General features: G+C 52.9%; 2 protein-coding genes across 3 annotated transcripts in view; one reads left to right on the top strand and one right to left on the bottom strand.

The window, feature by feature from the left end:
• LOC113748298 (chromosome alignment-maintaining phosphoprotein 1-like) overlaps positions 1–5,714 on the top strand; it is a 15,693-nt gene extending 9,979 nt beyond the window's left edge. Inside the window, exons 3-4 of the mRNA XM_027291518.1 lie at positions 3,947–4,755; positions 5,040–5,714. Of these exons, the coding sequence (XP_027147319.1) occupies positions 3,969–4,755; positions 5,040–5,422 (1,170 nt within the window). The 5' untranslated portion in view covers positions 3,947–3,968 and the 3' untranslated portion in view covers positions 5,423–5,714. The remainder of the gene's footprint in view (positions 1–3,946; positions 4,756–5,039) is intronic.
• Positions 5,715–5,827: 113 nt separating this feature from the next.
• On the bottom strand, positions 5,828–10,864 carry fbxo3 (F-box protein 3). Of its 2 annotated transcripts, none has more exons than XM_027291517.1 (12): positions 10,550–10,864; positions 10,339–10,501; positions 10,077–10,240; positions 9,888–10,002; positions 9,592–9,796; positions 9,458–9,503; positions 8,477–8,561; positions 8,272–8,394; positions 7,979–8,094; positions 7,784–7,891; positions 6,681–6,763; positions 5,828–6,575 (listed from the first exon to the last, which is right to left on the bottom strand). In XM_027291517.1, exons 1-12 carry the CDS (start codon positions 10,587–10,589, stop codon positions 6,438–6,440), a joined length of 1,386 nt encoding a protein of 461 aa, XP_027147318.1. In that variant the 5' UTR covers positions 10,590–10,864; the 3' UTR covers positions 5,828–6,437. The 2 variants fall into 2 exon arrangements, with proteins under 2 accessions (XP_027147318.1, XP_027147317.1); XM_027291516.1 differs by having other exon boundaries at positions 5,828–6,578; positions 10,550–10,861.
• Between the last annotated feature and the right edge of the window lie 1,921 nt (positions 10,865–12,785).

The raw sequence follows: 12,785 nt of genomic DNA, 5'->3' as shown, positions 1-12,785 counted from the left end.
AACAGTGTTGTTTTCAGACGGTTCCGTTGAACCCCAAGCTGTCTCTCCCTCCGGTCGTGTCCGTCAGATTTAAACGTTTTAAATCTTCAGTTTGGACCGAACTCACCGACCAGCTGCAGCTCATTCCCCTTCGAGCCTCACTTCCTTATTTACCTCCAGCACAGCCAATCACAGGCGAGCTTCAGGACAGGCCGGGGATCGACCAATCACGACGGTCCCGTTAGTCCGAGATCGCGTCCTCGGCGTAAGTATCGCGAGATGAGAGAGCTCATTACATTCACAGTTTTAAAGCTACAAAATTGAAATCTGTGGTCTGTTATGTAACAGCATGACACAGCGTAACATATTTATATATATGATTATATACTGCTGAGTAACTGGGTGATAACGTGTGTGTGTTATCCAGGGCACAGGAAGATTAATGAAGCTAATGTTGTACCTGCTTGGAGGAGAGCAGAGGACTACATCTCCATCAGCCATTTCAGCAGGACGTCAGTCAGGTGTGTGTGTCTGAGAGAACCTGGACGTAGTCCTCCGTGACGTCCCCGCAGACTGTCTAAAAACCGGACGTGTCTCCGAGACGTCCCCGCAGACTGTCTAAAACCTGGACGTAGTCTCTGTGACGTCACCCGCCAACTGTCTAAAACCTGGACGTAGTCTCGTGACGTCCCCGCAGACGTCTAAAACCCTGGACGTAGTCTCTGTGACGTCCCCGCCAGGGTGACTCGTCTAAACCACCTGGACGTAGTCTCCGTGACGTCCCCGCAGACTGTCTAAAACCTGGACGTAGTCTGTGACGTCCCCGCAGACTGTCTAAAACCTGGCGTAGTCTCTGTGACGTCCCCGCAGACTGTCTAAAACCTGGACGTAGTCTCCGTGACGTCCCCGCAGACTGTCTAAAACCTGGACGTAGTCTCCGTGACGTCCCCGCAGACTTGTCTAAAACCTGGACGTAGTCTCCGAGACGTCCCCGCAGACTGTCTAAAAACCTGGACGTAGTTCTGTGACGTCCCCGCAGACTGTCTAAAACCTGGACGTAGTCTCCGTGACGTCCCCGCAGACTGTCTAAAACCTGACGTAGTCCTCTGTGACGTCCCTGCAGACTGTCTAAAACCTGGACGTAGTCTCCGTGACGTCCCCGCAGACTGTCTAAAACCCTGGACGTAGTCTCTGGACGTCCCCGCAGATTCTAAAAATGGACGTAGTCTCTGTGACGTCCCCCGAGACTGTCTAAAACCTGGACGTAGTCTCTTGTGATGTCCCCGCAGACTGTCTAAAACCTGGACGTTGTCTCCGTGACGTCCCCGCAGACTGTCTAAAACCTGGACGTAGTCTCCGTGACGTCCCCGCATACTTCTAAAACCTGGACGTAGTCTCCGTGACGTCCCCGCAGACTGTCTAAAAACCTGGACGTGTCTCTGTGACGTCCCGCCGACTGTCTAAAACCTGGACGTCAGTCTCCGTGACGTCCCCGCAGACTGTCTAAAACCTGGACGTGGTCTCCGTGACGTCCCCGCAGACTGTCTAAAACCTGGACGTGGTCTCTGTGACGTCCCGCAGACTGTCTAAACCTGGACGGGGTCTCTGAGACGTTCCCCCAGACTCTAAAAACCTGACGTAGTCTCTGTGACGTCCCCGCAGACTGTCTTAAACCTGGACGTAGTCTCCATGACGTCCCCGCAGACTGTCTAAACCTGGACGTAGTCTCTGTGACGTCCCCGCAGACTGTCTAAAACCTGGACGGGGTCTCTGAGACGTCCCCCAGACTGTCTAAAACCTGGACGTAGTCTCCGTGACGTCCCCGCAGACTGTCTAAAACCTGGACGTAGTCCCGCCAGACTGTCTAAAACCTGGAACGTGAGTCTCTGTGACGTCCCCGCAGACTGTTAAAACATGGACGGGGTCTTGAGACGTCCCCCAGATGTCTAAAAAACCGGGACGTAGTCCCGTGACGTCCCCGCAGACTGTCTAAAAAACCTGGACTAGTCCCGCAGACTGTCTAAAACCTTGACGTAGTCCTCTGTGAAGTCCCTGCAGACTGTCTAAAAACCTGGACGTAGTCTCTGTGACTCCCCGCAGACTGTCTAAAACCTGGACATGGTCTCCGTGACGTCCCCGCAGACTGTCTAAAACCTGGACGTAGTCTCTGTGACGTCCCCGCAGACTGTCTAAAACCTGGACATGGTCTCTGTGACGTCCCCGCAGACTGTCTTAAAACCTGGACGTAGTCTCTTGTGACGTCCCCGCAGACTGTCTTAAAAAACCTGGACGTGTCTCTGTGATGTCCCCGCAGACTGTCTAAAACCTGGACGTAGTTCTCTGTGACGTCCCCGCAGACTGTCTAAAACCTGGACGTAGTCTCTGTGATGTCCCCGCAGACTGTCTAAAAACCTGGACGTAGTCTCTGTGATGTCCCCCGAGACTGTCTAAAACCTGGACGTATCGTCTCTGTGATGTCCCCGCAGACTGTCTAAAACCTGGACGTGTCTCTGTGATGTCCCCAGCCGACTGTCCTAAAACCTGGACGTATAGTCTCTGTTGACGTCCCTGCGACTGTCTAAAACCTGGAACGTAGTCCTCTGTGACGTCCCCCCAGAGACTGTCTTAAAAACCTGGAACACATGGTACTCCCGTGACGTCCCCGCCTGTTAGCCTGTTAACTCAATGTTAGCTCAGTGTTAGCTCAATGTTAGCTCAATGTTAGCCTGTTAGCTCACTGTTAGCCTGTTAACTCAATGTTAGCTCAGTGTTAGCTCACTGTTAGCTCACTGTTAGCCTGTTAGCTCACTGTTAGCCTGTTAACTCAATGTTAGCTCAGTGTTAACTCAATGTTAGCTCAGTGTTAACTCAATGTTAGCTCAGTGTTAGCCTGTTAACTCACTGTTAGCTCAGTGTTAGCTCAATGTTAGCCTGTTAGCTCACTGTTAGCCTGTTAGCTCAATGTTAGCTCACTGTTAGCGCGTCAGCTCACTGTTAGCCTGTTAGCTCACTGTTAGCCTGTTAGCTCACTGTTAGCCCGTTAACTGTCTCTCCCATTGTTAGTACCGTTACACCGTCAGTACAGTTACACCGTTACACCGCCAGTACCGTTACACTGTTAGTACAGTTACACCGTCAGTACAGTTACACGTTACACCGTCAGTACCGTTACACCGTCAGTACAGTTACACCGTTACACCGTTAGTACCGTTACACCGTCAGTACAGTTACACCGTTACACCGTTAGTACCGTTACACCGCCAGTACCGTTACACCGTTAGTACAGTTACACCGTTACACCGTCAGTACAGTCACACTGTCAGTACCGTTAGTACAGTTACACGTTACACCGTCAGTACCGTCACACCGTCAGTACCGTTACACCGTCAGTACCGTTACACCGTCAGTCACAAAGGCCCGTCGCTTCGACATGTCATCACCACGGCTCAGGAAGACCCGATATGTTCACCGAGAAGCTCGTGAAGAGCTCGTCAGCTCCAGAGGGACATTAAAGGAGGACAACAGAGCGACGAGATCATCGTGTGTTAGACACCTTGAGAGGAGTGAGACAATGAAGAGGAGCAGGCGACACAAGCAGAGTCACCACACCGTCAAGCTGAAGCCAGAGGGGGAACCACACAAGCAGAGCAGAAAGATCATACTTTAATGAGACATGAAATATTCAGTTGTAACAACACTAATGAGGAAGGCTTAAACGTTTCACTGCTGTAACCTTCAGACAGACAGATTTGTTCAGTCAAATGTTCCACAATAAAACTTTGAAACGGATTCCCAACGAGGTCCGAGGCGTCACCAAACTTCACGATTATTCTGGTTCAGAGTGTTTGCAGATTATTTTCCACTTAATGCTTCAGGATAAAAACCTCACACAGACTCGGTTCATATGTTGATGTGTGATTCGATCAGACTTTGAGTATCTAACTGTAACTGTGTTCGTCCTGTGCAGCTCCGCCGCCGTAGAAGCAGCCATGTCCGTCATCATTCAGACTCGTGGTGAAGTGGGCGGCGGCGTGGCAGCTCACCTCCAGTGCCCCGTCTGCGGCCACTTCTCCAAGAGCCACGCCCACCAGCTGTCCCACATGGCGGCTTCTCACCCCTCCTGTCTGGATGGCGTGGCGGTCGGTCGCCTCGGCAACATCGTGATGTACCAGAGCACCGCCCGGCTGTTCCACTGCTCCGGCTGCTTCTACACCTGCCGAGACTTCACCAAGCTGTACAAGCACATCATCTCCAAACACTGTACGGACGAGAGGGAGGGCGGAGGAGGGGACGACGGGAGCGAGAAGGGGGAGGACGAAGAGGAGGAGGAGAAGGAGGCAGCGAGAGACGCTCTGAAAGGAAAGAGGAGCAGTGACGCTGAGGAGGAGGAGGAAGGAGAGGGCCACGATGAAGAGGGCGCCTCCCAGCGGCCGCAGTCGCTCAAAGCGGAAGGCGAAGGCGATGAAAGCGTGCTGATGTTCGACGGCGCCGGTTACCGCTGCCTGATCTGCGGCTGGAAGAGCAAGCTGAAAGGTCTGGGCATCAACCACGTGGTGCGGAAACACGACATTCCCAAAGCGTACGCCACCCAGGCCATTAAACGGGACCCCGCCCCCAGACAGCCGCAGAGCAGCGCGGCGGCAGCGGACGACGATGACGTGGCTGGGCTGAGCGGGGAGCTGCTGAAGGAGGAAATGGAGGCCACGGCCAAAGTGGTGCGCTTCATCTCCAACCGCTTCGTGTGTCTGATCTGTGGCTGGAAGACCAAACTCAAAGGTACGGACGCCTCACGCGATCCTTAAAGGTGCAGTGTGTCACATGACTCTCACTCTGACACACTGCACCTTTAACTAAGAGCATCACCTGTGTGTACGTTACCCACAATTCAGTCATTCAGACAGGTGAATGACTGAATTCTCTGATTGACTCATCGAGATTTAACCGACTGGTGACGCTGTGGCGCCCTCTTGTGGTGTCAGGTTGGGAACCAGGGAGCTGGTTTATTATTGGACTTCAGTCAGATGTTGTGGGTTCATCTCTCCCTGTTCGTGTCCTTGCAGGTTTCGCCATCAGTCACGTGGTGCGCTGTCACGACGTGGAGCGCCCGTACGCCTGTAAAGACTGCAAGTCGTCCTTCTTCCTGCCCAGCAGGCTGCAGCAGCACGTCAGGGCGGCTCACCGGCCCGGGCGCTACGCCTGCCCCTTCTGCTGCTTCAGGTCGCACTTCCTGGGAGGCTTCAGGAGGCACTGCAGCCGCTGCAACGCCCGGGAGGAGGGGGAGGAAGGAGGAGCAGCAGCAGGAGCAGGAGGAGGAGGAGGAGGAGGACGAGGAGGAGGAGGAGGGGAGGGCGAGGAGGAGGAGAACGAGGAGGAGAGCGAGGAGAGGAGAGTGGGGAGGAGGAAGAGAAGGAGAACGGAGGTGGTGATAAAGGAGGAGGACTGAAGAACAATGTTTTAATCTTCACCTCAGCTTGGCTGTCCAACACGCGGCGCAGGGGCCAGAATGAAGACGCGGACTGCACATTTCAGACTAACGTGACTTTGTAATCACGTGTTCTGCTGCGAACATCTGACCTGCAGTGGATCACCCTGAGCGTGTAACAAACCCACTGATGATGTTTCTGTCTTTGACAGAGGGCGTCGCTCCCTGTACAGATCGTAAAGCCTCTGAGGAAAATGTACTTTGTGACTTTGGGCTGTACAAATAAAACTGACTTGATTTTGATAAACCGTGATCAACAGAAAGCTGTGTGTGTGTGTGTGTGTGTGTGTGTGTGTGTGTGTGTGTGTGTGTGTGTGTGTGTGTGTGTGTGTGTGTGTGGTCATGTGACAGGAAACAGCATCATCGTCAGCTGATATTTTATCCTTATTTATTTAAACATAGAAAACAAACCAATCACATCAGAGACGCAAAGAAAACACGTTAAAGAAAAACCGTGACGAGCCTCTGTCATCGGCAGTCCGTGACCTTTAACGACCTCCACGTGACCTTTCTCACGGCAGGTAACCACGACGACCTCCGTCCACCATGGTTTAGTGTTGGCATGCTGACGAGTTAATTAGCAGTAAGCTTCGTTAGTGTAAACTGCATCGATACATTACATCAGCTCAGTTTATTCACATGAAGGCACGCTGGCTGTGACGTCACATGACGACTGTTCGCTTCCTGCAGCAGAACGGCGTGCAGGGTGGAGGCGTGGAGGGTGGAGCAGCACGAGGCTCCGCCCGACACAGTCCAAGAATTCTGCCGCTTCGTGTCCCAGATGTGTCACATGATCAATAATCCGTTAGAGGCGTCATCGTCCGTCTTCGTTCAAACAAAAAAAAATAGGCTGTCCCGTACTACATGTCCCAGAATGCCCTGCTGTCAGTCATTCAGGTTTCAGTGTCATCGAGCAGACCTGAATGACTGATAGTCCGTCTGGTTTCCATGGCGACGCAGCAGTGGGGGGGCGGGGTCAGATATGTCGAGGGCACCACGCTCCGGCCGCCACGTCGCTCTGTCTCAGGTCGCCAAAGTCGTCCCCGTCCCCGTCCCAGTACTCGCCGTCATCGTCGTGGTCGTCAAAGCGAGGCACGTAACTGGTCGATGCCCTCTGCTGCGGGGGAGCCAGACGCCGTCATGTCGCGGCGCTATGACATCACGGCGCCATGACATCACAACGTATCAAGCCATTCAAAGTAACAAATGGTCACGTTACCGTGCGAACCAGCGGCTCTCTGAAGGGCGGGCACACCATGTGGAAGCGAGGGATGGCCACCTGGAACACCTCCTCCTTATTGGCTGCAAGACAATGACATCACAGCTGTGACACCTGCGAACAGGTGAAGAGCTACACCTGTTCATGTCAGAGAGGTACACCTGCTCATGTCAGAGCTACACCTGTTCATGTCAGAGAGGTACACCTGCTCATGTCAGAGAGCTACACCTGCTCATGTCAAGAGAGCTACACCTGCTCATGTCAGAGCTACACCTGCTCATGTCAGAGAGCTACACCTGCTTCATGTCAGAGAGCTACACCTGCTTCATGTCAGAGAGCTACACCGGTTCATGTCAGAGAGCTACACCTGTTCATGTCAGAGCTACACCTGCTTCATGTCAGAGAGCTACACCTGTTCATGTCAGAGCTACACCTGCTCATGTCAGAGAGCTACACCTGATCATGTCAGAGAGCTACACCTGCTTCATGTCAGAGAGCTACACCGGTTCATGTCAGAGAGCTACACCTGCTTCATGTTAGAGCTACACCTGTTCATGTCAGAGCTACACCTGTTCATGTCAGAGCTACACCTGTTCATGTCAGAGAGCTACACCTGCTCATGTCAGAGCTACACCTGCTTCATGTCAGAGAGCTACACCTGGTTCATGTTAGAGAGCTACACCGGTTCATGTCAGAGAGCTACACCGGTTCATGTCAGAGAGCTACACCTGTTCATGTCAGAGCTACACCTGCTCATGTCAGAGAGATACACCTGTTCATGTCAGAGAGCTACACCTGTTCATGTCAGAGCTACACCTGCTCATGTTAGAGAGCTACACCTGCTTCATGTCAGAGCTACACCTGTTCATGTCAGAGAGCTACACCTGCTCATGTCAGAGAGCTACACCTGCTTCATGTCAGAGAGATACACCTGCTTCATGTCAGAGAGATACACCTGTTCATGTCAGAGAGATACACCTGCTTCATGTCAGAGAGCTACACCTGTTCATGTCAGAGAGCTACACCTGCTTCATGTCAGAGCTACACCTGCTCATGTCAGAGCTACACCTGCTCATGTCAGAGCTACACATTATGGAAGTTACCCAGTCTGTGGAAGGTGTAGTGACCCTCCATGTACTCTGACGGGGTGGAGAAGGTGGTGCAGCTGGCGTACTCGTGGACCTTTCCAGGCGTCATGACAGGAAACTCTCCTGCACACACACAGACACAGATCAGCAGGTCACATCAGCTGATCTCCAGCCGTACAGGTGGTCATGTGATCACGGCGAGCTGCGTACCGACCACGCCGGGGCCCTGAACTTCCTCCACGTTTCCATCGGAGGTGGTGATCCTCCAGTAACGGCTGTCGAGCTGACAGGCGGCTTCAGGCAACGCGCTGCTCGACATCTCTATTCTGAAAGGACATGTCAGTCAGTGAGAGACAGACAGGCAGGGAGAGAGACAGAGAGACAGGCAGAGAGAGAGAGACAGGCAGGGACAGAGACAGACAGAGAGACAGGCAGGCAGGGACAGAGACAGACAGACAGACAGAGTGAGAGACAGACAGAGAGACGGACAGACAGACAGTCACCTGATCCGATATGTGAAGAAGAAGTGTGGTGGATGGACGGAGGACAGCTCTGGCAGGAAGGAGGTAGACACAGAGACGGTGATGTCTCCGGTGGTCGCCACGCAGCTCTTATCGTGGACGTACCTGCAGACACGGAGACAGACGTGGACGGCGTGAGAGAGGAGCACAATGCAGCACAGGTGAGACAACGAACGGAGGACCTCACCTGAAGATCTGGTCTCTGATGATTGGATATTCTCCTGTGACGACATTGTGCACGTAACCTGTGAACCACTCCACGAAGCAGGAACCTGAACACACACACACACACACACACACACACACACACACACACACACACAGAGAGAGACACACAGAGAGACACACACAGTTAGATGTCTGATAAAGGCAGCAGGTGCGTTCACTCTCTCTCTCTGTCTCCGTCTCTCCCTCTGTCTCTCTCTCTGTCTCTCTCTCTGTCTCTCTCTCCGTCTCTCTGTCTCTCTCTCCGTCTCTCTCTCTCTCCGTCTCTCCCTCTCTCTCTGTCTCTCTCTCTGTCTCTCTCTGTCTCTCTCTCTCTGTCTCTCTCTCTCTGAAACTCTCTCCGTCTCTCTCTGTCTCCGTCTCTCCCTCTGTCTCCGTCTCTCCCTCTCTCTCTGTCTCTCTCTCCCTCTCCGTCTCTCTCTCTGTCTCCGTCTCTCCCTCTCTCTCTCTCCGTCTCTCCCTCTCTCTCTGTCTCTCTCTCCGTCTCTCCCTGTCTCTCTCTCTGTCTCTCTCTCCGTCTCTCCCTCTCTCTCTGTCTCTCTCTCCATCTCTCCCTCTCTCTCCGTCTCTCCCTCTCTCTCCGTCTCTCTCTCTCTCTCCGTCTCTCCCTCTCTCTCTGTCTCTCTCTCCGTCTCTCTCTCTCTCTCTCTCTGTCTCTCTCTCTCCCTCCCTCCCTCTCCCTCCCTTCCTCCCCCCTCCCCTTCCCCCCCCCCCCTCCCCCTCCCTCCCTCCCCCCTCCCCTCCTCCCTCTCCTCTCCCCTCCCCTCCCTCTTCCTCTCTCTCTCGTCCCCTCCCATCTCCTCTCCCCCCCATCCCTCCCTCCCCCTCCCTCCCTCTCCTCTCTCTCTCTCTCCCCTCCCCGCGTCCCGCTCTCTCCTCCCCCTCTCTCTCCCTCCCTCTCCCTCCCTCTCTCTCTCCCTCCATCCCTCCCTCTCTCTCTCACCTGTGATGAACATGTCGATGGCTGAAGGATCCTGAGCCGTCTGGTCCTGAAACACAGAGAGAGTGTTCATGATTGGCTGGATATTTATTTATTACTTTATTTTGAAAGGTGAGGCGTACAGGAAGTGTACGCACGGGGCAGGGGTAGAAGCTCTCGAACATCCTGCGTCCCTCTGCCGGCTGCAGCGCCATGTACTGACTGAGGCCGGTGTGGAAGCAGAAGGTGAGCGGCAGGCAGCGCCGCATGCCCTTCTTCTGCTGGAAGCCTCCGGCCGCCGTCTCCACGTCCAGCAGCACCTCCGACCGGTAGTGGTTCGACAGAGACATGCTGCCCATCAACCTGAGGAGACAGACAGGTGGAGTTAGACAGACGGGTGGAGTTAGACGGATGGGTGGAGTTAGACAGACAGCTCCATGTCACGCATACCGACCCCGGGATCACCAGCTTCTGTCCGTTGTGGATCCGGTACGAGCAGCGGTAATCGTCCGGGAGCCTGCAGCCGATCTGAGCCTCGATGTCGTTAAGCTCCACCTCTGTGGCGCCCTCTGGTGAGTAAAACAAACACGACAGTGAGCGGCGAGCTCTTCACGCCGATCAGCTGACGGACGTGCGTGGTCACCTTTGAGCGACGCGATCATGCGAGGACACCTCAGCTGCAGGAAGCTCTTCAGCTGCTCCCAGGCGCTCTTCAGCACCGGGTAGTACTGCACGTACCGGCCCAGGTCCCGGTAGTACTGCTTGAACAGACAGAACCAGGACACGCCGCTCTGCAGCCGGTCGGCACTGGACACACACACACACACACACACACACACACACACAGGTCAGTGTGAGGCTCCGGGCTCGGCTCGGCCCGGCCCGGCTCTCAGTACTGTACTCACTCCGTCAGCAGCCAGTGTTTGCAGCTCAGCCTCTTCCACAGCGGGTTGTGTCTGCACAGCTCGTTCAACCTGCGGCTCACCAAGCTGCAGCTGAGGAGACACACAGGTACTGTAACTACAGAGTACTCGAGTAATGGAACTACACAGTACTCGAGTACTGGAACTACAGAGTCCTCGAGTACTGGAACTACACAGTACTCGAGTACTGGAACTACACAGTACTCGAGTGTAGTACTATCCTGTATGTACATAATGAAGTGACATGTACCTCGGCTGTGTACTTGTAGTACTGCAGTAATCAGTTACAACAGCTGACAGACATAAACAAGTTGTTAGCAACTGTTAGCATCAGCTGGCTAACAGCAGCTAGCACATAGTAAAGCAAGGCGCCATGCTAGCTCGACGCTAGCTCTCAGTTAGCCGTTAGCTGTCAGTTAGCTGTTAGCTCTCAGTTAGCCGTTAGCTCTGCTCTTCAAACTGACAAACTGTGTGACGCTCCTGAGCTAGCAGACAGGCTAAGATAACTAGCTGACCTGACAGGCTAAGATAACTAGCCGAGAGGCTAGGATAACTAGCTGACCTGACAGGCTAAGATAACTAGCCGAGAGGCTAGGATAACTAGCCGAGAGGCTAGGATAACTAGCTGACCTGACAGGCTAAGATAACTAGCCGAGAGGCTAGGATAACTAGCCGAGAGGCTAGGATAACTAGCTGACCTGACAGGCTAGGATAACTAGCCGACAGGCTAGGATAACTAGCCGACAGGCTAAGATAACTAGCTGACCTGACAGGCTAGGATAACTAGCCGACAGGCTAGGATAACTAGCCGACAGGCTAAGATAACTAGCCGACAGGCTAAGATAACTAGCTGACAGGCTAGGATAACTAGCTGACCTGACAGGCTAAGATAACTAGCCGAGAGGCTAGGATAACTAGCCGACAGGCTAGGATAACTAACTGACAGGCTAAGATAACTAGCCGACAGGCTAGGATAACTAGCCGACAGGCTAGGATAACTAGCAGACAGGCTAAGATAACTAGCAGACAGGCTAAGATAACTAGCAGACAGGCTAAGATAACTAGCTGACAGGCTAGGATAACTAGCTGACAGGCTAAGATAACTAGCTGACAGGCTAAGATAACTAGCAGACAGGCTAGGATAACTAGCTGACAGGCTAAGATAACTAGCCGACAGGCTAGGATAACTAGCAGACAGGCTAAGATAACTAGCTGACAGGCTAAGATAACTAGCTGACAGGCTAGGATAACTAGCTGACAGGCTAAGATAACTAGCAAGACAGGCTAAAGATAACTAGCTGACAGCTAGGATAAAACTAGCAGACAAGGCGAAGATAACTAGCTGACAGGCTAGGATAACTAGCAGACAGGCTAGGATAACTAGCAGACAGGCTAAGATAACTAGCTGACAGGCCTAAGAATAAAGGCTGACCTGACCAGCTAGGATAACTAGCCGACAAGGCCGAGGATAACTAGCCGACAGGTAAGATAACTAAGGCTGACAGGCGAGGATAACCAGCTGACCTGACAGGCTAAGATAAACTACGAGGGCTAGGATAACTAGCCCGACGGCTAGGATAACAACTGACAGGCTAAGATAACGAGCCCGACAAGGCTAGGATAACTAGCCGACAGCTAGATAACAGGCAGACAGGCTATGATAACTAGCAGACAGCTAAAATAATAGCAGACAATGCTAAGATAATACAACAGGCTAAGATAAGACTAGCTGACAGGCTAAGAATACTAGCAGAACGGTCGAAGATAACTATCAGACGCTAAGATAATAGCAGACAGGCTAAGATAACGAGCTGACAGGCTAGGATAACATAGGCATACAGGCTAAGATAACTAGCAGACAGGCGAAGATAACTAGCTGACAGGCTAGATACTAGCTGACAGGGAGAATAACTAGCTGACGGCTAGGATAACTAGCAGACAGCTAGATAACTAGCCGAACAGGCTAAGAATAACATAGCCTACAGGCTAAGAATAACTAGCTGACAGCTGGATAACTAGCACGGCTAGGATAACTAGCGACAGGCTAGATAACGAGCAACAGGCTAAAATAACACTGACGGCTAAGATAACAGCTGACAGGCAAGATAACTAGCTGAAGGCTAGGATAACTAGCTGACAGCTAAGAGAACTAAGCTGACAGGCTAAGATACTACTGACAGGCCAGGATAACTAGCTGACGGCTAAATAACTAGCTGACAGGCTAAAATAACGAGCTGACAGGCTAAGATAATAGCTGACAGGCTAAGATAACTAGCTTGCTCGTTGTTGTTGTAGCCTGTTAGTTCGCACGCTCGCGCCGGCTCGCCCCGCGCCGCCGCCGTCCAAAGCAGCTGTGTCTGTATTGTGGTGCCGGAAGGACCGGGTGGTCTTACGTACTGGACCAGGTCTCTGAAGCCAGGAAGGACAGG

This window comes from Larimichthys crocea, chromosome XIX, assembly GCF_000972845.2.
Source record: "Larimichthys crocea isolate SSNF chromosome XIX, L_crocea_2.0, whole genome shotgun sequence".
NCBI classification, from domain to species: domain Eukaryota; kingdom Metazoa; phylum Chordata; class Actinopteri; family Sciaenidae; genus Larimichthys; species Larimichthys crocea.
This window is presented reverse-complemented; position numbering and strand designations above follow the sequence as displayed.

Bases quoted from the DNA above. Each gene is read 5' to 3' on its own strand.
- fbxo3 (XM_027291516.1), bottom strand. From the start codon at position 10,589: ATGTACATACAGGATAGTACTACACTCGAGTACTGTGTAG. The intron at 10,241-10,338 runs GTGAGTACAGTA...GTGTGTGTCCAG, and splicing joins AAACACTGGCTGCTGACGGA to TGCCGACCGGCTGCAGAGCG. The intron at 7,892-7,978 runs GTACGCAGCTCG...GTGTGTGTGCAG, and splicing joins TCAGGGCCCCGGCGTGGTCG to GAGAGTTTCCTGTCATGACG.